At 44.7% G+C, this 24,433-nt stretch overlaps 1 protein-coding gene across 5 annotated transcripts in view; it reads right to left on the bottom strand.

Annotated features, from left to right (window-relative positions):
• Positions 1–378: 378 nt before the first annotated feature.
• The window catches only part of Sfxn1 (sideroflexin 1), a 38,906-nt gene continuing 14,851 nt past the window's right edge, over positions 379–24,433 (bottom strand). For all 5 annotated transcript variants that reach the window (XM_051171436.1, XM_051171451.1, XM_051171463.1 and 2 more), the window contains exons 3-11: positions 18,468–18,638; positions 16,183–16,281; positions 15,109–15,184; positions 14,245–14,330; positions 13,268–13,395; positions 10,663–10,712; positions 1,964–2,013; positions 1,444–1,491; positions 379–761 (exon numbers count right to left, since the gene is read on the bottom strand). In XM_051171436.1, coding sequence (XP_051027393.1) covers positions 665–761; positions 1,444–1,491; positions 1,964–2,013; positions 10,663–10,712; positions 13,268–13,395; positions 14,245–14,330; positions 15,109–15,184; positions 16,183–16,281; positions 18,468–18,638 — 805 coding nt within the window. In that variant the 3' untranslated portion in view covers positions 379–664. The remainder of the gene's footprint in view (positions 762–1,443; positions 1,492–1,963; positions 2,014–10,662; positions 10,713–13,267; positions 13,396–14,244; positions 14,331–15,108; positions 15,185–16,182; positions 16,282–18,467; positions 18,639–24,433) is intronic.

Raw genomic sequence — 24,433 nt, 5'->3', positions numbered from 1 at the left:
TTTGGTGGAAATTCATGATCATAAAGTACCTTTGAGGTACGATTAATATTTTAAGAACACTAAACAAACTGAAAAATTAACCAAGAGAATCCAGTACCGCAAGGAAGGCTTGCCACCCTGGTCTGTGGCTGACTGCGAGGAGGTGTATGGAGTGTTTACGCTCTGAACCTCAGTTCTTATCACCATCTACTTTGGGCTGATCCATTGCCAAACTGGAGGCAAAGTTCCCTTAGTATTTACGCTTGAATATTTAGTCTTAGACCTTTCGTGTTTTTCCAATTTACTGCTGAGACCTCTGTGGGACAGAAGTAGAAATTAAATCCGGGAGTCAAACAGGCAACCTTTCCAATGATTGATGAGCAGCGTTTACTGAGCGTGTAACTGAGCACCTATGCTATGTCTGCCAGTGCTTTCGAAAGCTCCAGGTGGGGCTTTGAAAACAAAAAAAGTGTCATTAAAATCTACCAGAAGGGTATTTTTGTAAATTACAACATGATTCAAATGTCAGGCTCCTGACTGGCAGTTTGACTCTAACATAGATCTCACAGAGGCTTCTAGAGCTGGGAGTGCCCCATCACGCATGCCCTGCCCCGCATTTCCTCGCTGCTGTGGCTTCGGGAGGTTCACAGATGGCAGGCGGACCCTCCACGGCTCGATCTTGGCTTCACAGGCCCTTGTTGAAGTACACACGCTGTAATTCAGGATGACTCTTTCGGATGCTGGCTTGTAACTCATCCTCCAAGCTGGTCACAGACATGGAACTGGGACAAGGAAGAAGGTTATCATGTGAGCAAAGATGGGGGGCCTCAACTGAGAAGAGCAGGGAGAGGACACAGGTTCAGAGATCCAGGGCTGGTGCACGAAACACACCAGAAAGGTTGCACATGGTTGCAAAACGAGCATCAAGCTCTCTTCAGAACTCACGAAGAACCAGAAGAAGCCAATTGCAAAGCCTGTTTACCTCTTATTTCTAGCTGAAAAGGTCTCACCGCTGGTAAGAGCACCCAGCAATGACACTCACTAGCCCATATGACCACAACACTGGGCTACAAACAGCTCCCTGTCCCCACCCCAGGAACAGAGCTATGGTCAAGAAATCCATACCAGTGCACGAACACTACAGATGTGCTTGCCTGTGGTCACACTAAAGGCCATAGAAGCAAAGTATGCAGCAGGTAGCCTGACTTTCTCTCACAAAGGCTGAAATGTTTTCAAATGTAACGGTAGGGGCAGGAAAGACCTGGGTAGAGCGAGTCTTGAGGTCTCACACGTCAGAGCTAGTCCTCCCAGTTTCTTCCTTTCAGAAGCATGAGCTTCCCTGGCCCTTTGAGAGTCTTGATTTCTTACTACTGAAATCAAATGGCTGTACTTGGGACTCAGGCTCATCTTTAGGGTCAAAATTGACAAAAGTATTAAACAAACAAACAAACACCCACCACCTACCTCTTCTGAGGAAACAGAGCACAGCACAGGGGGGTGGCGAACACCAAACTTAAAACACAAAGCAGAAGGGACAGGTCAGCAGGCTGAAGTGGTCTCTGCTCGGCTTCCTTTCCCCTCTGTATGCATTTTAGTGACAACCGCTTTCTCTTTCCTTCAAGCACAAGATTGCCTTACAAATACACTTAACCACCTACATGACAAACAAAAGCAACAAAACCAAAGGGGTAGCTGGAGTTTACACAAGAACCCCCAAATAGCTAAATGTATAGGTTCCTGTACAGACAATTTCATCTTTCTAATTATTGGAGCCACAACTTCCAGGCATTCTGGGCTGGTGTCACTTCAAAACTCTGCTCTTGTGTCACCCAACCTCCCATAGGTATAAACATTAACTGTATAAGTGCAATTTCTCTGCTGACTACTATGATTACAGGATGCACACACCTAGTGAATAAATTACATGCACAACAATAACAGTAGAAGGTTATTTTTTTTTTTTTTAAGGTTAATGTCCACTTACCAAAAGCCAACCAATGTGACTTGAATCGGTGCACTCATCCATGGGAACCTCTGTATTGAGAAATACACAAGTGTGAACATTTTCCATGTGGGTCTTCAAGACAGTTTCCTCTGCTGACTAAACAGCATCCATAATGTAGAAGACCAAATGCACAGGGATTAGTAAGATCTGGGGCAACGCTGCCACAGGGTTAGTCCTGTCGTGCAAAACCAAGCAGCAGCCACTGTTCCCCCCATGTGTTGTTCTCGAGGTAGGGGGCCAGCTAGGTAGCATTAGCTAGCATTTGCTTATGGTTTATCTGTTGCTAGAGAGGCAAGGAACTCAACATACATATGTGAAAAGACATGAACTAGTTCTAAATCTCTGCCTCACCAGCCTTGACCAACTGGGTGTAAACAGCAGGCAAAGCCCGGATTTTGTTAGGATGCAAAACGACAGTCCTTCTAAGCGTGAGACTGCAGACAAGCCAGGAACCCAGGACAATGGTGGCGTGTGGGAGGAGCCTAGCACACACCATCTTCCCCACCCAGTTGCACATTCTCTTTCACGGATGTTGCTGTCAGTAGGTTAAAACTATTTCAGGAATTAACTATCTTTCTAGACAATGATAGAGTAGGTTGATATTTGAGAACGTAGACATTGTTAGATATTTAGTTTTTTTTTTTAATAAAAGGAAAATATACAATATAAAGTGTGATGAGATTCAGGGTTATCTAAGTGAGAGCACAGATGTCTCTGCGAGAGAGTTGTGAGTTGGTTGGGACTCACAATCAGACACCTCAATTCTGAGTCACACAGCTGTTGCAAGCTAACGTGCATAGAAGGCATACCCTGGTGCCCAAGGAGACTCCTTTGGTGAATGGGATCATCGGGAGGGTCAACATGGAGGGAGGAAAAGAGGAAACGAAGAGGAAGGGGAAAATGTCATCAAAATGAAACCAACCCACACAGGCCATGCCTTAGCCTAAGAGATTGAAAAAGGAAACTATTATCACGTGCCACTTAAAGACAGGATACATTTTAAGAAGTATATCCTTGGGCCAGGCTGTCTGTGTACTCATTAGCACCCATTCTAAACTCAGGCCATTGGGCTATATGATTTCAACATATATGGTCCCCCATCTCTCTGCAAATAACTGATTATCCAATGAGGGATTTTTACAGGGAGATGAAAATTTCTCACCAAAGAGCCCAGGATGGTACCCAGTCATGGGGATGGGACAGCAGGCTGTTGAGTGAGCTCGTAAGTGTGGATAAACTTGAGCCTGTAAGAGCAGGCTCTCATCTCTAGTGGCTTCTTGTCTGCCTAAGTAAACAGAGTCAGACTTATCCAAGAGTGCACTTGTGTGTCACCTCAGCATGGACACACACAAACTTCTGGCTGGCTTTGGTTGAGAGCTCTTCATAATGACGAGGAAGGATTCTGGAGAATTCTGACTTGCTTGCAAAACCAAGCCACCATCAGCTGTGCCCCTGACTGTCTCCACTACCCCATCCTGCCTGTTCCTCAAAGAGAATTTGGTCTGGGGCCCAGGATGGGTGAACTGAGGACCTTTTACTACATATACACAACCCCTCAGGGTTGGGACATGTCTTGCTTATCAGGTATATTACACAAAAAATTTCAGGTGAACTGAAGAGAACATACTAAGTTTAGAAGCTATGTATCTTCAGGCTGAAAATGCTCAGGATACATGGTGACATGGCTGTGTATCTCAATGTTAACATGAATCTCAATTCCTTTTCCTCAATGGCTCCTTTCCCATTAAATTTATTGGCACACAATCAACTACACATCTTTAGAGTATACAATGTAACCTGTGACCTATATGCAGAGTTCTGATGATGTCATCACAATAAAAATAATGAGCCTATCTATCACCTTAAATGCAAATGCACTCCTTGGTCCTTGTGCCTTTTGGGATTCCTTTCTTGGAAAAACTGTAGCTCTGATCTCACTATAGACTAGTTTATGCTTCCTGGGGTTTGAGTTTGAATTTACTTTTTTTGTACAGAGTCTCCCGTAGACCAGGCTGGCTTAAGCAAACTCACTATAGAGCCAAGAATAACCTCGAACTACTCTTCTTATTTCCAGCTCCCAATGGCTGGCATTACAGGTGTGCACCCCCAGGCCCGGATCTAGGATTTTATATATAGTATCTACGTTTCTGTGTCATTGCTTTGGGAATTATTCATGCTGCTGCATGCATCAGTAATTCATTACTTTTCATTGGCAAGGTAAGTACTGACTGTGCTGGCACACTTTCCTGTTGACTCTGGGGCTGTTTCCAGTTTGAGGATACTATAAACAAAGCTGTGGTAAATTTTCTTCTTTATGGATATTTGCTTTCATTTCTTTTAGGAAAACCCTTAGAAGTGAAATGGCTGGATTGCACTGTAGCATATGTTTATATAAATGGCTAAAAATACTCTCCAAAGTGGTTGCACTATTTTACACGCTACCAGTTCCTTAGCTGGAGCCATTCCAGCAGGTATTTCATAGCAGCTCATGTGGTTTTAATTTGAATTTCTCCAGTGACTAAGAAATCCCAAGCATTTTCTATGTGCTGTCTATATTTAGTTAGGCTTTTGCTGTATCCTCTGTCCAATTTTGGATTTAAAAATTCTTGATTTTCTTTCTTTCTTTCTTTTTTCTTTCAAGACAAAGTTTTTCTGTGTAACCACGGCTGTCCTAGACTCACTTTGTAGACCAGGCTGGCCTCAGACTCACAGAGATCCACCTGCCTCTGCCTCCCAAGTGCTGGGATTAAAGGCGCGCCACCACCACTGGACTTACCTTCTTACCAAAACAGCTTGCTTTGCTACTTGTCTCCCCTTGTGGGTTTCACTTGTCTCCCCTAGTGGGTCTCTTCTGTAGTTTTTGAAAGAATTTAAAACTGTTTTGGAGTAGTCTAATTTTTCTTTTTCTTTTCCTTTTTTTTTTCCATTTGGTCCTGCATTCAAGAAATATTTGAGCCGGGTGTGGTGGCACATGCCTTTAATCCCAGCACTCTGGAGGCAGAGGCAGGCGGATTGCTGTGAGTTTGAGGACAGCCTGGTTTACAAAGTGAATCCAGGACAGCCAAGGCTACACAGAGAAACCTTGTCTCAAAAAACAAAAAAAAAAAAAAACAAAAAAAAAAAAAAAAAAAAAAAAAGAAAGAAGTATTTGCCCAAACTCTGTGTTCAGTGATATTTTCTTATTGTAGTTGAGTTTTTAGGCTTAGATTCCATGCACCATGGGGAGTTCATTTCATAGAGGGTAGAATCAATTCCCTCTGTATAACCCAACCACCCACAAGTCCCCACCAAGCCATGCTCTGTTCTCACTACCGAACCCGGGATGACACCTGGTCCTTTGTGAGTCTATGCCAGCCACAGCTCTTCTGCATTCTCTGCTGCCCCAAGCTCCATCTCCTGTGTTGTGGCCACTGGTCCTGCATCTCATTCATACACCAAGGGCAAGGCTCATCTCCTGCTTCTGTGACTCTGGTACTGAACACTGCTTACCCCAGGCATCAGGCAAAGGGCTCGAGACTAAGTAAAGAATGTCACACTCAAGTCCATTAGCAAACAAACAATCCCAAACAGCTACCGAGCACACATAGCAGCCCGTTATCAGAGACACAAAAGATCCAGAATCAAAAATCCTAAGAGTGACTTCAGGGTCTAAACCTATTGATTTTAAACCCGACGAAAGTGCCAGGCATCCTCTGGGATAGCTAACTGTTCAAGGCGATGCTGTAATTTAGGAGGTGAACTTTTGTCTAGCTTCAGGGATTTTCATGAGTCACCTGCTGATAGCTGGAGTGTTTTTCCCAGCCCTTCACTTGGAAAAAGCTAAGATGTGGGGGAGGATGAGTCATGCTGAATGTTCCCCAAGAACTGCTGTTTAAAAAGCCGAGAATGTTCAATTCGCTTTCATGTTTGTAGAGGAGTTGTCGATCATCACAGAAAAATCTGCACTTCCAAAAACAGCGAGAAAATGCTTCAAACTCCAAAGAGGAACATTGCTACGTTCTGTCCCAGTGTGTGTTTGAATGATGCTCACACTATTAAACAAGCCCCAAGCACAAAGATAATATGTAGAACTTCACCCTTGAACTTGGGAGTGGTAGGTATGTGTGGCTCAACCTTGAACTTGGGAGTGAGTGCTGAAGTACATAAGGTTCCTTCAGGAACCCTGAGCCTTGACTATTGCAAAGCAACGTGCTCTATTGGAACTGGAAGGAATGCAGTTACAGCCAGACTCCCTGTAGCTAGGGAGGCTCATGGAATGTTCCTTAACTATTCTGGGCATGTCTTTACGCCTTGCCACCAGCATCCCAAAGCCAGCAGCCCCTTTTGGGGGGTCATGATGAAGGGCTTCTGAGGGAAGAATAAATGAGGTGGCATGCTTCCAAACTACAGAGGGGCATGGAGGCAAGTCATGCTGCAAACCATACATGAGGCTGGGCGGAGGGCAGTGATGGCTCAGTGGGTAACAATGCTTCCGGTGTAAGCCTGGCAACCTGAGTTCGATCCCAGAAAATGACATAAAGATAGAAAGAGAAGCAACTTCAGCACTTGGGAGGCAGAGGCAGGTGGATCGCTGTGAGTTCGAGGCCAGCCTGGTCTACAAAGTGAGTCCAGGACAGCCAAGGCTACATAGAGAAACCCTGTCTCGAAAAACCAAAAAAAAAAAAAAAAAAAAGAGAGAGAAGCAACTTCAGAGAGTTGTGCTCTGGCCTCCACATGTGTGCTTTTGCACATGTGTGCCCACCCCCATACACACACAAAACAACAACAACAGCATATTTTTAAAAATTAAAAAAGACGAGGTTGGATAAGACCATGACAAGTTTGCCTTTTTAAGTTCGTAGACGTCTAGGACAATGTGGCCATGGTGACTGGAGTGCTTGTTTCACTCAGTGCCTGCCTTTCATGTGCCAGGATATAGACAAACAGGGAGTTTCATCTATCACAGCCAGAAAGATGTGCAGTATGACTAACTAGACGCTCTGTCCAGTGTCTGTCATGGTAAGATAAGAGTAACCATGGTAACCATCCCAACACCAAGACCCCAGGAGTTCAAAGGCATGAATAAATACATTGGAATACTGACTTCATGTCTCAGGTTTCCCCATGGCTGTTTCTCCTCCATCAGAGGGATGCAAGCTTATGAAGTGATGTAATTCTGAGCCATGGTAAAGACACACGTCAACAGCCAGTGTGCTCTATGTCCAGGCCTGGAGCCAATTCCTCTGAATAGTGTCCTTCCAAAAAGTGATGAGAGTCTCAGCTTCTGCGCCACTGTCAGGCTGCATTGTGACTCATGCATTGCTTGTTTGTGGACTCTTCCACTTAACATGATTTGACTGTGGGTGGCCCTACATAACAAGCATCAGGGGTTTACTGGTAACTGGGTGTGGGGTGATACCAGGAAAGCTTACACAGAATGATGCTGCTACTGAAAGTGGCCCTGCCGACTTTCCTTAGTGACCTACAAAATCCTAGTGACCATTATCTGTGGGTCAAAGGACTAACCTTTACCATTCTTTTCTTGCAAAAGCTGTTACTTTTGTGCCAGAAAAACAAACAATCAGCAAAACCCAAGACTAGAAATCTAGGCATGCTTTAATATATATATATATATATATATATATATATATATATATATATATATATATATATATATATATATATATAATTTTTAATTGTGTTTGTGTCTCTGTATATGGATACACATGCGTATCGATGCCCCAGGAGGCCAGAAGAGGTCACTGCATCTCCTGGAGCTGGAGTTACAGGGTGTGGGGCTTGGGAAAGGGATGTGAGCCCTCAGCAAGAACAGCATGTGCTCTTAGCCACTAAGCCATGTCTCCAGCCTTTGTCTTGCTTTTAAAGGCTGACATTACTAGCTGTTGGCCGAAGGGGAATTTGCCTTATTTAGTATGTCCTCAATTCTCTGTCATTTTCAGAGTTATCTATGACAGTGCCTTAAGAGAGGTCCAAGCAAGTGAAATGGTGGATTGGGTGAATCTATAACCTCAGTGCATTTGATAAAGACTTGGTGCCGTCCCAGATCGAGAGCTGACAGCGAACAGCCCCAGACACTGACTGGCTCGTTGGGAAAGTCCCCTTATCACCCCACTGCCCCCAAGACTTAAGTCCCTGGGCTCAATTCATGTTGTTAGGTTTTCCTCCCTCACAGTCTGAATCTGTTCCTGTTAGTCAAGCAGAGAATGACAGGAGGACACGTGGATCTGTTTTCAGATCATCTGAAAGCCATGGAGATCTCTGATTGCAAACTGCATATAAATGTCATCACTTGGCAGTTTACAGGTGGAAGCTCGGTGTCAGTTAACATAACTGTGGAAGACAACCGTTCCTAAACTTCGCACTAGAAAAAGACTTTAGTAAAATCTTTTCACACATCTTCAAAACAATAACCTATTGAAGTAGGTTAAATGTCAAGGGAGGACACAATTCCGTTCTGTTCCAGGTGGCAACTTCCCCGTATCCAAGCCCCCAAGTGGTTACCTGGAACCTTGGATGTATGAGCCTGGCATGTACTATGTTTCTGCTTATACATGCCTTCCTATGACCAAGTTTACTATAGAACAGAGACATTTTTAGGAATTGGCAATAGCTAATAACACAATTATTAGTTCTAAGAGTAAGATACAAGACAGTATAATGAAGCTGCCAGTATCACTACTGCCCCTTTGGGCCATTACTACATAAAATAAGGGACCCTTAGATTCAAGTTCTATGAAATCACGGCAGTTGACATAAGCGAGGTGGCTGTAGAGTGACTAACAGGCAGATAACGTGAGCGGCGTGGATACCCTGCCCAATAGGCTGATTCACATTCCTGAGACAGGATCCTGGACAGGATGCAGAGGACCCCTCAGAAAGGCTCACAATTGAAAACATATGCATTGCTGGTTTTTGGAATTTTCCACTTAGTATATTAGGACTGTGGGTGACCCTAGGTAGCTGAGACCTGAGGGATCTACTAGGGCATCGACAAGCTCACTGCTTAAGCACCGGCTACTGTTTCGCCATTTTGTTAACTTGTGACTGAGGCTGTCAGAAGTGTGGCACTTTCTGGAGAAGCTGGAGGATTGCCTCTGGCAATGCTCCAAGAACAAAGAGACAATTTGTCCCTACACAGAGACTCTTGACACTACCGCATATCACCACAGTAAAGTGACAGAACCTCTATGTCCCCAGAGGTTCTGAGAGCATGGTTGAGAGTTCCCTGCTGATACAGAGGCACAGTGGGTGCTCACACTCTTTCTTCCCAGTGCATTTCCTTGGCTTATACAGGGAGAATGTTTATGAAGCGTCCACTCGTCATTTGGCCTTCCTCTTCCTACTGGGGCCTAAGTGGTATACATGGATCTATGGGTATACATCATGACCTCACCCCAAAACCTCTGACACTCCCTGGCTTTTACAGTTCCACTTTTAAGACTCAAATGGTCCACCCCAAGGGAGCTGCCGTGTTCACAGTACACCCACTCCTCCAGGGAGGGCCAGGACCTCTGCTTCTAAGTATGTCTCCCCACACACCATGATAGGAAAGAGTGGTCTTATCCCACTCTATCCCCATTGGGCTAATCCTGGAAGCTGCAAAACACAATCTGGAGGGTACAGAGATGGCACACGCAGCAACACACACTTTCTTATGTAATTATTTCCAGGTTTTCAGGGAAACAGTTGATAGGTTATTAAATTTTTAGATATGACTACCAAAGAGAAATACTAAATTCAATGTTCTATGAAGTGACCACTCCAGATCTCTCCATTCCCAATGTTACAGATAAGCAACTTCCCACATCCCAAAGTCATCGCCATCTTTTCACTTTGAGCCAGCTAAGCATACAGCAGATGACTGGGTGGAGTCACCGCCTCACCGCAGCCGAAGTCTCATGTACAAATACCCGAGTGGAGAGATGTTTTTAGAAGCAACTTTGTGACTGTCTAAGGGAAACTGACCTTCAAGTTGTCACTCGCAGCAGTCATGAAGTTGGCCTGGCCTATCTGCCTTGGGAGGCATGCATCATAGTGTTTTCAGGTTAGAGTCCATGGCTCCTGGGGCACTGTATGCCTTTCAGTTTCTGAGAAACGAAGGCACTCCTTCAGACAGCGAAATGTTAAAGCCACTTTGTGTTTCTCTGTATGCTCCCTCGGAAGTCAAGGAAGCATGGAAGTTTGAAAGGACAATTGTTGTGCCCTTTTTAGCTTGCAAATGTCATTGTACCTTGGCAACTACAACTGTATTGATCCTGGCACCTGTCACTATATCCTGTTTCTGATGAGGACATAAAAAGTCTGATTGCTCTCAATAAATTTGTCATAGCCTCAGTCCAGTCAAGCCAGCCGCATCAGCTAATGTTGGCCCAGCAAGTAAGCATGGGCACTTACAGTCAGTCACTAACCATCCTGCTCAGTGTGAAGTCTGAAGAGCAAGGAATAGGACTCACAGCCACAGTGCTGCACACACCTCTGATCCCAGCACACAGGGAGGCAATTGTAGGTGAGTCTCTCTGAGTTTGAGGCCAGCCTGGTCTACATAGTGAGTTCCAGGACAGCCAGGACTATGTAGAGAAACCTTGTCTGAAAAAAAAAAAAGAAAGAAAGAAAGAAAGAAAAGAAAAGAAAAAGAAGAAAGAGGACTTACAAAATGACAACAGAGGAATGCGTCTTACCTTCAGAAAGGCTTTCTTTTCCAAGGTGTTCATGATAAATGGAGGGATGGCTGTAAAAAAGACATGGCCATGTAAGTCTCCACGTACTGCCTGTTTTCATCTGAGTCTCTTGTAACAATCTGATAGAAAGCTGTGTCACTTTTAGGCTCGTTTTACATTGGTAGAATGAAATCTACTGTAGCAATCTTTAAATGATTACATTTAGGTCTACTGGTTGTTAATGCATCATATGTAAGTATTGAATTATCCTGACATGCTTCACAGATTCATTCAATGGAAATATTTTTCTAAGTAGAAAGTGAACTGATTAAATGTTATTATTGTCTAATAGCCAGAAATTTTGGAATCTTTGAGGGAAATCCACGGCTAGCCTTGAAGTCACAATACTAGACACCAGGGATGTTTTTCTTCCCTTGTTAGCAAAACAAATGTCCTTTTCCTTGGGTGTCTACCATGCAGGGAGGGCAGCTGGAAGGATCCTGGTTTGGCTCAGCTAAAAACTGCTCAGGACATTGAAGGTGCTTTGTCAGCTGGGGATCCTGGAACACTTACCCATCTTCTCAGAGCCTCAGGTTTCTTTTTTTCCCCATTTTTGAAACAGGAACCATTTCATTTACCCGGCTGTACTGTGGGAGGTAGCACCAGCTCATCAGCTCACAGCCTTTACCAGTGTAACAACACATCAGCTACTTCAGCATGCTCTCCACTCTCACAGGTTTCAGTGGCACAGACAGCAGGGTCTTCCATACAGATGAAATGGTGTTGGAAATAACCAAGTTCCTGGAAACATGGGCGCTGAGTTGGCTGACTCTGGGAGGAGGGCATCTCAAAGACAGGAATGACTCAGACCAAAGCAAATGCAGAGCTGGAGCTGAGCGGAAGCTGCGGTGCAGCACTGTTTTCAGGAAGCCTGGAAATCAAGGCTCAGGAGGTGTGTTGAGGTTCCATAGCCTTCTCTTTGGCATGCTAATCTTGAGCTCCATGGAGTCTCTGTAGGTTGCAGGACTGTGGTTTCCTAAATACCTTCATAGAGCACACTGGCATCCCATAGTATACAGAAGGGCTCCTGTGTTCAGTGAGATAACAGTGATCTCCCCTAGTTGGCTGAAATGCAGTAGCATCATTGCTTGTCTCTCTCAGCATGTACAGGGGACTGGGTCCAGGGCTCCTTGTGATGCAAAGTGCATGGATACTCAGCCTGCATAGGTGTCATAATCTCTAGGTGACTTGTAGCATATAGTACAACATAAATGATGTGCAAATAGTTACACACTATTGTGAAGGACAGCAAGAAGGCCTGAATGTGTTCAGCGCACCTGTCTTTTCTTTTCTGAAGGTTGGTTGACTCTTTAGATGCTGAGTTGCATACATACAGGGTTGGCTGAAGAATGCGCCTACATTTTCTTTTTTGTGCTTTCCTTCAACCTTTGTCACTCATTAAAACTAGCCAGCTCAGAGCTTCATCTGACGGTAGCCAAAATATCAGCATGCAAACCTGACAGCAGCTGACAGCCATGCTCCACGTGAGAACATCTTCTGAGAGCTGAGTGCTGTTTCCACCCAGCGTAGGTGGAGAAATTCAAGCGCATTAGTTCCTGGGTTTCTTTCTTTGCTTTTCCTGCAGACAATGCCACCATTCCCAGGCCCTTTGATTCTAAGTGTCTGAGAACTTTCTCCAGGCCTTTTGAGCAGCCCACTGGGGAGACAGGAGGTTCTCGAAGGGTCTTAACAGGACACAGCTGTTCCCTCTGCTTATGCTGACCCCACACCATATAAATAACAGAGTAGCTGCCAGGGGCACATTTTCTCATAGCTGTCCTCAGCATTGTCCCATGCTCCAGGGAGAACTTCAGTAGGAAGTATTTGCTCATCACTCCACTACATTGCTCGGGTCCAGCTAGCTATGGTTTGCTGCTGCCTGTGATGCTGAGATAGCCTCCCGAACCATCTCTGTTTACCACTGTTGCAGCCCTTTCCTCTAATCTCCCACAGCACCCACATTCACAGAGTTACCATGCTTGAACTGTGCATGGTTCTATTCCTCAGACTATAGGTTAGAGTGTGGAATGCTACAGTAGCTGGCTGCAGTCTTTCAGCCCTCGAAAACCCTTTCTCTCCTCCAGCTGCAGCTGCCTGTGCAGAACACCTCTCACACAAGGCAAGCACCTGTCTCTCTGCTGACAATATACAATGTTTGTTGAGTACATGAAATCACTAGCAATAGTGCATAAAATTATTTTTATGCCACACCAATAAACTTTAAATTTAACTTTGGGCCTTGTCCTCAAGATATATGTATGTATGTATGTATGTGTGTGTGTGTGTGTGTGTGTGTGTGTGTGTGTGTGTGTGTGTGTGTGTGTGTGTATATATATATATATATATTCCAAACCCAAAAAAAATCCTAAATCTGGGACACTTCTGAAAGCCCCAAGCATTTAGGTAAAGGATGTCTCATTTATACCATGTATTTTCTTTACTTGGTCAGTTGCTGGCTCCACCATCAGAAGGTAATTTCACAAAGTGGAATGCTGTTTGCTGCTTTTGGTTACTGAAACACAGACGCTTGGTAGGAACTACAAGGCAGAATACCAAGTTCACTCACCCATGCCAGGGGCTGCCATGAGGATCCTGGAGATGACCACCTGCGTGATGGCTTGCTTTGCAGCGCTGGTCGATTCTCCCAACCGAGTGCCATTTTCATCAGTGACGGGAATGCCAACTTTGAGTTCCCTAAAGGGCAGAAAACACACAAAGGGGTTCACAGATGCCTCCAGTGAGCATCCTGAAGGAGGTCTCTGTTGAGAAAGATCAAGTGCCTCTTCATCCAGTTTCCCACTCAAGTGTCATTTTTGGCACTGATAAGCCTATTTTTGAATCCCACGAACAGGTTCAAGCCTCTTGTGATAGACACAATGGGAAAATAACAGGAGTACTCTTTTTTTTCAGAAGGATGTACTTTTCCAATAATGATATGACTTGAGGGGTGGATATGCTTCGCTCAAAGGTGATGTTAATTTCTATGCTCATGCACAAATTTGAACAACTTTCTAAATCAGAAATAGATACAGTACATAGTGTTATTGAGTCAACTCAAGCAGTGACAGTCATTGCAACACAGCCCCATTGGGAATTCACCAGCAACAGTTCCTAATGCCGGGACCCCAATTCCTGCGATTGCCCTGTTTGTTGTTGTCTGCCTCAACTGCTTATTCTTTCTTCTCCTTCTACTTCTGTTAGTTCTAAAAAATATTGTTAAAGATAAAGATTAAAATTACCTTATGCTGCAAAGAAAATTCCCAGGAAAACTCAAAAACCTTTTGCTTTTCTTTCGCTCCGGTCTCGATCTTACAGAATTCTCTCTTTGTAGTCCATGTAGGCTAGAGATACACCTTAGAAATAGGAAGACTATGCATTCTAAGCCTCTAGGTACTGCTCATCCTACTTCAATAAGAAAGAATGCAACGAATCTTGCCCTTACAATCTCCATCCCAGAGTATTTCGAAGCAAAGATCAGATTTCATTTACTTTCTACACTATGAGAAACTACTGCCAGGCACAACGCACTCATGTTCATCTTACCTTTGTCTCATCAGTGGGATATTAATGCAGTTAGCAGCAGCTACAGCAGCAAAGGGAACAAAACGTCCTATCAGTGGTGAGACGCGCTGTAGAAAACATAATTCCAGAAGCATCGCCTTACTTTTCCTGGACAGCTTATGTTCTCCTAAGAACACTGTAGTTCTGGCCAGACAAAGCTAGGCCAAGGGGCCCTCAAACTCCTTGCTATATCTCTGGCAAGGACATACCAAGACAATGTATCCATCCCAGACACCTTGATAGCTTAATTCATGTGGCTGAAAGCACATGGGCTTTAGAGTCCCCAAGTTCCAGAACTTTGATTTCAGATGCCAGCTCTACCTCTTCAAGGCACATTACATATCCCCTGTGCCCTTGTCCCCTCACCAACCCCTGTGCCATATACACACCCGTCTCAGTAGGGCTTTTTAGATAAAGGCATTTCATATTCTTTATTCATTAATTAATTGATTAATCAACTTTACATCCGGATTGGAGCTTCCCCTCCATCTTCTCCTCCCAGTTCCTCCCTCTCACCTTTCTTGCCCCCATGTCCCCCCATCTCTCCTCAGAGAAGGAGAGACCTCCCATGCACATCAACGTGCCTTGGCATATCAAGTTGTAGTAGCAGATACAGAGAACCACAGCCAAACATTAGGCATTTCATATTTAATGCACAGACCAGTCTTGGCTGGTGCTACTAGCTACAGCCCTTCTCCTAATCCACTAGAAGATACAATAAAGCACCCAGCTGAAGATGGCTACAAGAAAGCCAAGTGATGGAACCCTTGAGAAATAACAGAGGCACCTAGCATGACAGGTGAGAACAGGTTAAGACACTCTGCCGTGGAACTAAAACTAAAGTACCTTGGTTAAGGCATTGAGTCCAAGGGCTGTTGCCACAGCGCCGGTTGTTGCAGAAACATAAGCCGTTCCCAGCTCACTGAAAAGAATAAAGATGCCATGTAAATGACAGGTGCACATCAGGGCTCATGAACATATGACCCGAAGAAACTGGGGAGACAGATATTGTCCAATCAGAAATGGAGAGTCCACGAGCAACATCTGGGGCCACTCCATCAGTGTGGGAATCCAGAGACAAAGCAAACACGTCCCTGAAAAATGGGCTACACCCCAAACAGACAGACATGCAGACGAAGCACCCATGGAAGGTGAGGAAGAGCAGAGATGTGAATGTGTGGAAAGTGACAGACACAGGAAAGGCTCAGGGTTAAGTGTCTGAGGGCACCTTTGTGCAAATCAAAACTATTACTCAAAATATTAACACATACATGGAAAAAAGAGTCCAAACCTCTCTCTAGTGTGCAGCTGAGCCCAAAGCATTCTGCTAATTGTGAGAATCACCACTGGGTGGCAGGTTTCAGCATCCTTTGCTTCATCTGATGATAGCAGAATACTGGGAATCAAAGGTCACTTTCCAAAATGAACAAGAAAATGACTTCTCTTTCAAGTGTTGTGCAGGTTATAGCTATAGTTTTATTTTATCAGTCTCAGCTACACCTCCCCCCCCCACACTGTAATCCTCTGAAACAGGAAACAAATCCACAAGCTCACTGCTTGCTTTGGATTCCAGGAATGAGGGGCTTTTAAAGTAAAGCATGTATAAAGGTCATACCAGCAAAGTCCTTGCATTCTGTTTTGAGACTGGTGGCTTTGACTCATCAGCCCAGAGGCGAGTTTTTTTTTTTTTTTTTAAAAGGTCACACCTGAGGGCTGCCTGGTAGGTGCTCTGCAGAGCCCTGAGCTTAGGGTTTAAGAGAGACAGCACAGAAGAGGTCAAAGAAGGCAAGACAAAGCAGACAGTTACCCTGATACAGAGGAAGTAGAGACATTGCCCAGAGCCAGCCATGTGTATAAATGCATTGATTGCTATGTAAGAAGCAGGGGCTCACGGAGGATGGGTCAGCCCCATAGCCTTACTTTACAGTGAGGGGAGCATCTCCGCTTCTGTTGGTGTAGTTGACGATAGCATTGAAGGACTGGTTTATCCACTGCCAGAAGAGCACAGCTGGTGTGGTCCTAAAACACAGTGACGTGTCACATACCCATTGGCACCAGTGAGCATCCATCAATGTGGGGTGGGGTATGTTAAACACCAACTACCAGCAAGGAAGGGCGCTGGCAGGGAGAGAGCCTGGGCTGCAGACGGAGGAGCCCTGCAGGCACAGAGCATCTATTTGAACACTCGGTTTCATTGCCATCAAGCTCGCGGGTCTCCTGTCTTTGGGTTTCAATTGCTGCGATAAACATCGTAACTAAAAGCAACTTGGGGAGCAAAGGGTTTATTTCAGCTTACACTTCCACATCATTGTTCACTGGTAGAGGAAATCAAGCAGGTACCTAAGGCAGGACTCTGAAGGCAGGAGCTGATGCAGAGGCCATGGAGGAGTGCTGCTTACTGCCTTGTTCCTCATGGCCTGCTCAGCCTGCTTTCTTATCTATCCAACCCAAGACCACCAGCCTAGGGGTGGCATTACCCACCGTGACTATATCAGTCATTAATCAAGAAAACGCCTGACAGACTGGCCTACAGGGTCAGTTTTATGATGGGATTTTCTCAATTGAAAGGCTCTCTCCCCAAATGACTCTAGCTTGTGTCAAGTTGATGAAAACTATCCAGGACATCTTCTATCACAAAGAAAAACAAAAACAAAAACAAAAACCAAACAAAAACCAAACAAACTATAAAAAGCCTGGCACAGGAGGGTGTGGTGGTGCTCACCTTTAATCCCAGCACTCAGGCGGATCTCTCTGAGTTCAAGACCAGCCTGGTCTACAAATAGAGTCCAGGACAGGATAGCCAAGGCTACACAGAGAAACCCTGTCTCAAAAACCCAGAACACCCCCCCAGCTTCCCCCCCCCCACAAAAGAGTCTGGCACAGAGTAGACAATAAATGGAAGGTTCCTTCTCTTGGGTGAAAAGAAACTATTTGCAAGCAAAGCAGGCTTGGCTGTTCAAGGGTTAATGCACAAGGGCACTGTATCTATGTCTATCCCTACACCTAAGCACAACTGCATCTACAGAGAAAAACTGTAGAAGAATTTGTTTCTAGACCCTTATTTTTCTATCTTATTTTCTTAAGGGTTTCAGACTTAGGGAAAATGTCAGCTTCCTTTTAAACAAAGGTATTATCTAGTATTGTTTTTTAAAAGTTTTATTTATTTTTATCTTAGGTGCATGAGTGCTATGCCTGCATGTTTGTGTGTGTATCAAGTGTGCACAGTGCTCACCTGAAGGTGTTGAATCCCTTGGAACTGGAATTACAGACAGCTGTGAGCTACCCTGTGGTGCTGGGAACTGAGCTGGGGTCCTCTGCAAGAGCAGCACGTCACTGCTCTTAGCCTCGGAGTGACCTCTCTGGCCCCTTATTTAGCATTGTTAGAGGCAAAAGACATGTTTAAATACAGTGGATTGTATTGTTGCTATTATCATTTTATTTGTTTATTATAATTATTTCATTTTGTTTTCTGAAAATGACCTCAAACTCTTGGCCTCCCAGTACCTTAGTCTCCTGTGTGCTATGATTCTAGTCATGTGTCCTTGTGCCCAGATAGATGGATGTTACATGTTATATGTATTGCGTGAGTTGTCACTGAATAGATGTCAACAGCTACTCAGAGAGGAACTAAAGACGAAATGATATCTTTTCTTATGTTAAAGCAACACCACTTCAATTTATCAATTACTTTTGTTGTTATTGTTAGCTTGAGACAGGGTTAGCTATATAGCGAGGCTAGCCTCACATAAAAATCCTTGTGTCTTAGCCTCCCAAGAGCAGTGGTTTTAGGGGTGGGCCCTAACAGCCCCCTTCATCTTGTTTTCAGCTGTTACATGTTCTACTTTGTTTTACATTTTTTAATTTGACTTTTTATTTACTTTGTATACATGTGCACGTGCATGCATGTGGAGGTCTGAGGACGACTTGTAACAATTAGGCAATCTCCATCCACTAAGTGGTTCCCAGGCATTGGCCTCTATGTTCAGTCCTTTACTCGCTACCTTGCCAGCCCCACATTTTATTTTATTTTTTTTACTGACTGTAGTTATGGGGTACAACATGTTCTGACAGGCCGTCGAGTGAATTCATCATTCTTGTTAACATAACCACTGGGACATTTATTTCAGTAAAATTTACACTAAGATAGTCTTCGAATGATCGCAGTAGCACATCAGCTACCACCTGCCGCACACCCTGTACCTTACCGGTAGAAGGTCATCATGCAGCCCGTGATGGTCATGTTCATCGGGACCTGAGCAGACATCCGTCCTATCAGAGTCATCTTTTCACCCGTGTCAGGATGGAAAGCCGAGTCATACGCGTACTTTGCTCTCCACAGCTCATTTTCCGTGAGGCCAGCAGGAACGATTCCTTGCCTAGAAGATGACGACAAACACCTCAGCAACTGCTCCATCCAGACATCTCACTGTGAGCTACATGGTTTGACACTTTACTGTGCCTACGGGACCTGGGGGCGTCTGTTAGAGCATGGGTGATATGGGTGGTAATTATTTTTTTTTTGGTTATTTATGTTTCAGGTGCTGGGGGGTTGAACCCAGAGCCTCATGCTCCATTCGTGACCCACCTTCACAGCCTAAAGCATAAGAACAAAACAAACAAACAAACAAAAAAACCCACAGCTACAGTGAACTTCTCAAACCCACTCATCTCAATTATCTGTAATTTGGAAAATAACAGAAAGTAACATGCCTATCAAGGAGTAATTCAACTTGAAAATATTTATTGTTTTAAATGACATATTAAAAAATGCCATCTGAACTTGGCAAACTCTGAAACATTTTTAACCAGCCAGACCAAAGATATGGCATTTAAGGCTATTACTTTATTTTAAACCTGCAGTTGCCAGACTGAGGTTAGGAGCCCTTTGGTGCAAATAAAAGGCTTGGTGTACAATTTGTCAGATTTTCTCATCAATGAAATACTCAGAAATTTAGAAAATTTCAAATTTAGTGAAGCAATGAAATTGCCCCCAGGCTTATCTACTATTTGCCACTGGCAACACTTGGGCAAACACCTTTTCAATCTTCTAAGGTGTTTAAGGTCTGAGACCAAACCAGATGCTTCACTATCTATGGCTTTTATTCAATAATATTCTGTAAATATTTCTTCTAAATCATCTACCTTGGGTTGAATAGTAGCTCCTGAGTTTAGGTCCACATAGAAGAACAGGGTGTGGTTCTACCTATGCAATTAACCAAAGTGAAGTCCTATTGGATAAGTGGTCAATAAATCCAAGGAATAGTGCCTATGTACAAACAGAGGAGGCAGAGTGTACAATGATGTACCTACAAACCAAGGGGTGCCGACAATCCCCAGAGGCAGCAGCACCTTGGAAGAAGCAAGAAGGTTCCTCCCTGAGAGTCCCCAGAGGGAGTGTGAGCCTATGGAGACTCAGATTTCCAGCCTCCAAACCGGGAAGGGGGCACATTACCCTTTAAACACTACAGATTAGCCCACAGTGGGAGTTTAAAATATCACCCTCCTAAGGTTGGGATTCTAATTGTCCTACCTTTCCCATTTACAGAGGATGCGGGTGATATACCTTCATAATAGAATGTTCCCCACATCCAAGATTATCTAGAAATAAACGAGTGAATTTGCTAAAGCAACAGCCATGTAAGATATTAAATGCCTTTATGACTTTTAGCCTTCGCACTTGAGTCTGAGTTTGCAGGATGTGGACGAAACCCTGAGAAAAGGTATATAGACCAAGGCCTCAAGTCCATGAGAAATTGGCAAAGCCAGATCCTCGTGTGGGTTAGGCTCAGGAGGGATGGCAAAGTATGGGTAGAAGTATGAGTGATCAGTGCAAGGCTACACAGAGAAACCCTATCTTGAAAAAACGAAACAAGACTAGCAACTGCAGCTTGCTCCTCCAGGATGCTTGCAGCCTCAGACTGCTCATCTGCAGAGACTTCCTACCTAGACCAGCCAGCCCCTCCTCCATGCTGTACCTAATAAACACCCGAGGCTCAGGGTGGTCTGGTAGGTGCCTTTCATCACAGCACACATCCCCACCCGACCTCAGCTTTCCTGTATGTCTGTCTGTCCTTTCTTCCTTTCCTCCCTGACCCATACAGGGTTCCAGGAAGCTGCAGGTTGTGGCAAGTCTGTCTTCAAAAGCAGCAGGCATTTATCCTAAGCATGAAAATGTGAAGTCTACTTAGCCTTTCTTCCAGTTGGCTGGTTTCTATCGGCTGCGATGTGATGGGGCATCAGGCTTGGTTTCTAGGCTTCGGCTGTGTTCCTGCTCAGCTGCGGAGCGAGGCCCACGCCCACCGTCATAATGACAGCTCATCTTAATTGCTGGTGGAGAAAGTGTTGTTCCTTCTATTACTCCTCTTACAAAAATGCCTTCATTACAGCCACTATTCTTCTAGGAACTTCAGAATTGTTTTCTAAGTCTTACAGGTGATCACAGCTGTCTTGACGGGAACTGCTATGAGGAGAGGAGTGTCAGGGCCACTGCATGAAGTCATTCTTTCCAGCTCAACAGTGGCTCTCTGGTTACTCAGGTTATTTTAGTTGTCACACACTTGTGAGTAAGCTGTCCTCAGCGCTCTCGTGCTCTCTGTCTTACACACACACACACACACACACACACACAGTGTCTGTGTGGGTATATGCACATGAGTGCAGGTGTTAACAGGTGTTGGTGAGGTACCCTGATGTGGGTGCTGGCTACCGAACGTCAGGCTCCTGCAGGAGCAGTATGCACTCTTAACTGCTCAGCCATCTCCCCCGCCACATGTTTTGTGTCTGTAAGTGTTCCGACGTGTGGGGACTGCTGTCACTGTGCAGGCGAATGCTTTACGTGGACTAAAAGCAGCCCCTCTCATCGTATTTATTTGTTACAGGTTTTGAGTTGATTAGGATATTGTTAATTGCAAAATCCAACTGCTCCATCTTTTTAATATGTCCACTTCTTAGCTTCAAAGTGTTCTCAAATAGTGAAGGTTAGGGTGGCCTTGACGCCTCCTGCTACACGCTTTCCCACAGGTGTTCTCTTAGGCTTTAATAGAGATGTGGGAGAGAAAGAGAGGCCTATGTGCAAGCTTGGAAAAGTAGCCTAGAGCTACCACCCCAATTCCTAAATATTTTGGAAACTGAAGGCAAAGTGTGTGTGTGTGGTGGGGGGTGAGGTGGTATATGACAACGCGACATCCTCAAGACTGGAACTTTCTGAAGTTTCATTTGCGCAAACACTGTTTTTTCTCTTTCCTCTTTTCTCACCCCTGCAGCCTGTCAGGTTCTGCTGCCCTGACCCACCAGTGTGGTGTTGATTGCTTATTTAGGAGACATAATATTTTTGCTTTAAACATACTTATTACATACACTTGCCATCAAAAGACCAGAAAGAAGTAATAGGAAAGTGAACTTGGGCTGGAGAGATGGCTCAGCAGTTAAGAGTGCTCGCTGTGCAAGCGTGAGGACAGGAGTTCAGACCCCAGCACTGGCACAAGCCCAGATCCTTAGCATGGGGTACGGCAGGGCATGGGCAGAGACAGGAGGATCACTGGGGCATGCTGCCCACTCAGTAGAAATTAGGTGGATTCCAGGCTCAGGGAGAGAATCTGTCTCAAAGGCGAAGGCAGAGGGTAGCGGGAGGGCTCCGCAGCAGTTCTTTTGAGTCCTGGGAATTAATTGGCTTTTGAGCCTTTAAAGTCCTTTGCATCCTTTCTAGCGTCAGCACAGGTGGACAGCACACAGGACAGCACAAACTGCAGTGATACCTTCTGGGCCCCCATCCTCCCTACCTCTTCCCACAGGCAGACCACTCAGAGCTGGGACCCAAGTCCAGGCCGTAAGCTCCAGCTCCTCTTTATGAGAAATGGGGGGGCAACACTGACTCTGCCTTCCCAGATTGCTGTCAGGCTTAGAGTGCTGAACAAGCCTTCTCAGCACCGCGAGCGGCTTCTATTTCCATAAACAGTGCTCAGACCATCCATCCACTGTGGACTGAATTGTTCAATCAAAGACAAACGTTTTCCATGGGAGCGAGTCCTTTAAGATTGCCTATGGAGATATCATTGTTTTTACTGTACAATTCTATCTCTGGGTCTCCTTTTGGGAACAAAGTGAAGGTACTTAAAGATCCTGGGGTGGCTAGTGGATTCAAAGATCTGCTCATTGGGACTTCTACCGTCTCGGAGTTGTGATTAGGATCTTGTGTTTCTAACAGTCCCTTCCTGGTGTAGCTTTAGCTGTCCGGTGGGTGAGTGCTGCCTGGCTGTCTCTGACACTCACCAGACCTTTAATCAACATGAAACTTCTCTTATCCACTCACCCTGACCTGTCCCTTGTCTGACTGCCATACAGAAATTTCTGCTTCTTTTATATTTTAATTAAAAAAAATTGTCTACTCAAGAAAAGTTCTCAAGGTGTGCAGATCTGAGGTGCTGGCATGTTATCGCTGCCTTTGCTAGTGATGGCAAACTGGTCTAAACGGCCCGGGCTGCAGACTCCGCTGGACACTGCACTTGCTGACTCATCTTCTTCTGATGCTCAGTATGCAGACCACAGACTTTCTTGACATCTGCTTTTTCCTAAGAATGTTCTTATTCTGTTCATGGAAGCCAGTTTAGCGCGCGCGCGCGCGTGTGTGTGTGTGTCGCAATGAAAAACAAATAGGCAGGGGGTTATAGAAAAATGTTCAAAGTTTTGTTTTGTTTTTTTTGTTTTTGTTTTTTGAGACAGGGTTTCTCTGTGTAGACCTGGCTGTCCTGAACTCACTCAGTAGACCAGGCTAGCCTCGAACTCAGAGATCCACCTGCCTCTGCCTCCCGAGTGCTAGGATTAAAGGTGTGCACCACCACACCCAGCTTGCAAAGTTTTATACTTATACAAAATGTCTTTCTCAAGTTCAGTACTATGAATACACATGAAGGAAAAAAAATGTTATTAAAAAAAAAAGTTTGTTTAGGGCTGGAGAGACAGACAGCTCAGTGATTAAGAGTACTGGCTGTTCATGAGAGGACCTGGGTTTCATACCCAGCACCCACATGGTGGTTCACAACCATCTGTAACTCCAGACCCAGAGAATCCAGTTCCCTCTTCAAGTCCCTGCAGGCACCAGGCACCCAAGTGGTTTGCAGATATACATGCAGGCAAAACACCCATATACATAAAAGTTTGTTTATAGACAACATAAAAGGTTTAAAGAATTGCCATGTATGGGTTTCACCCCTGGAAAGGGCAGATCTCTTTGGCTTTTCCATAAGTTCTTTGAGTACAGAAAGTCTTTCCTGTTACACAGATCAGTGTTTTCTTGAGTCTTCCTGGAGCAAATCCCAAGTAATCATCTTTACCCTCTTTTCCCTTAGTTAATCATTGGTGATATGACTGGATCTAGAACCCCCTTAGGAGATTAGGAAAACTACCTCTTGGTGTGTCTTTGAGAGCCTTTTCAGAGAGGATTAACTGTGTATGTGCATATGTGTGTGCTTGCATGCGTGTGCAAGCATGTGTGCACACCCCAGTTGTGGGTGCCACCATCCATGCGCTGGAGACTCAGATGGAATACAGGAGGAAAAAGCTGAGTGTGTTCACTTCCCTCTTCCTCTGCAGTAACCATGGAAACAGGGAAGAGACTGGATCCTCTTTTAAGTTATTTGTCAGGTATTTTGGTCAGAAAACTCACAAAGGTAACTACTAAAGTAATGGACACATAATCTTTCATTCCTTAACTCTCATCTGTCAGGGAGCAGCAAGGATGACCTTGAGCCTGACCTGTGCGCTAAAAGCAACTGTGACAGTTTCAGAACAGCACACAGAGATTACCTCAATACCTAACAATGCCTTCTGGCCCTTTATTAGCACTTGCTGACCTCTCACTACCGTCCTTGGAGAACCCAGCTGGCTTATTTTCTACTTTGTTGTTAGTGCTTGACCATTGTTTCCAGGAAAGATTTTAACTTTCCTATGGGATTTTTAAAGTTCTTGGTCTCTTCATTACATCTTCTTTTCAAGTGGTCAACCTTCTCTTTCTTTCTCTCTCTCTCTCTCGGTTTTTCAGACAGGGTTTCTTTGTGCAGCTTGAGCTGTCCTGGACTTGCTTTGTAGACCAGGCTGGCCTCGAACTCACAGAGATCTACCTGCCTCTGCCTCCCAAGTGCTGGGATTAAAGGTGTGCTCTAGCACCACTTGGCTC

The sequence above is a fragment of the Acomys russatus genome, chromosome 3 (assembly GCF_903995435.1).
Source record: "Acomys russatus chromosome 3, mAcoRus1.1, whole genome shotgun sequence".
In the NCBI taxonomy this organism is placed as follows: domain Eukaryota; kingdom Metazoa; phylum Chordata; class Mammalia; order Rodentia; family Muridae; genus Acomys; species Acomys russatus.
This window is presented reverse-complemented; position numbering and strand designations above follow the sequence as displayed.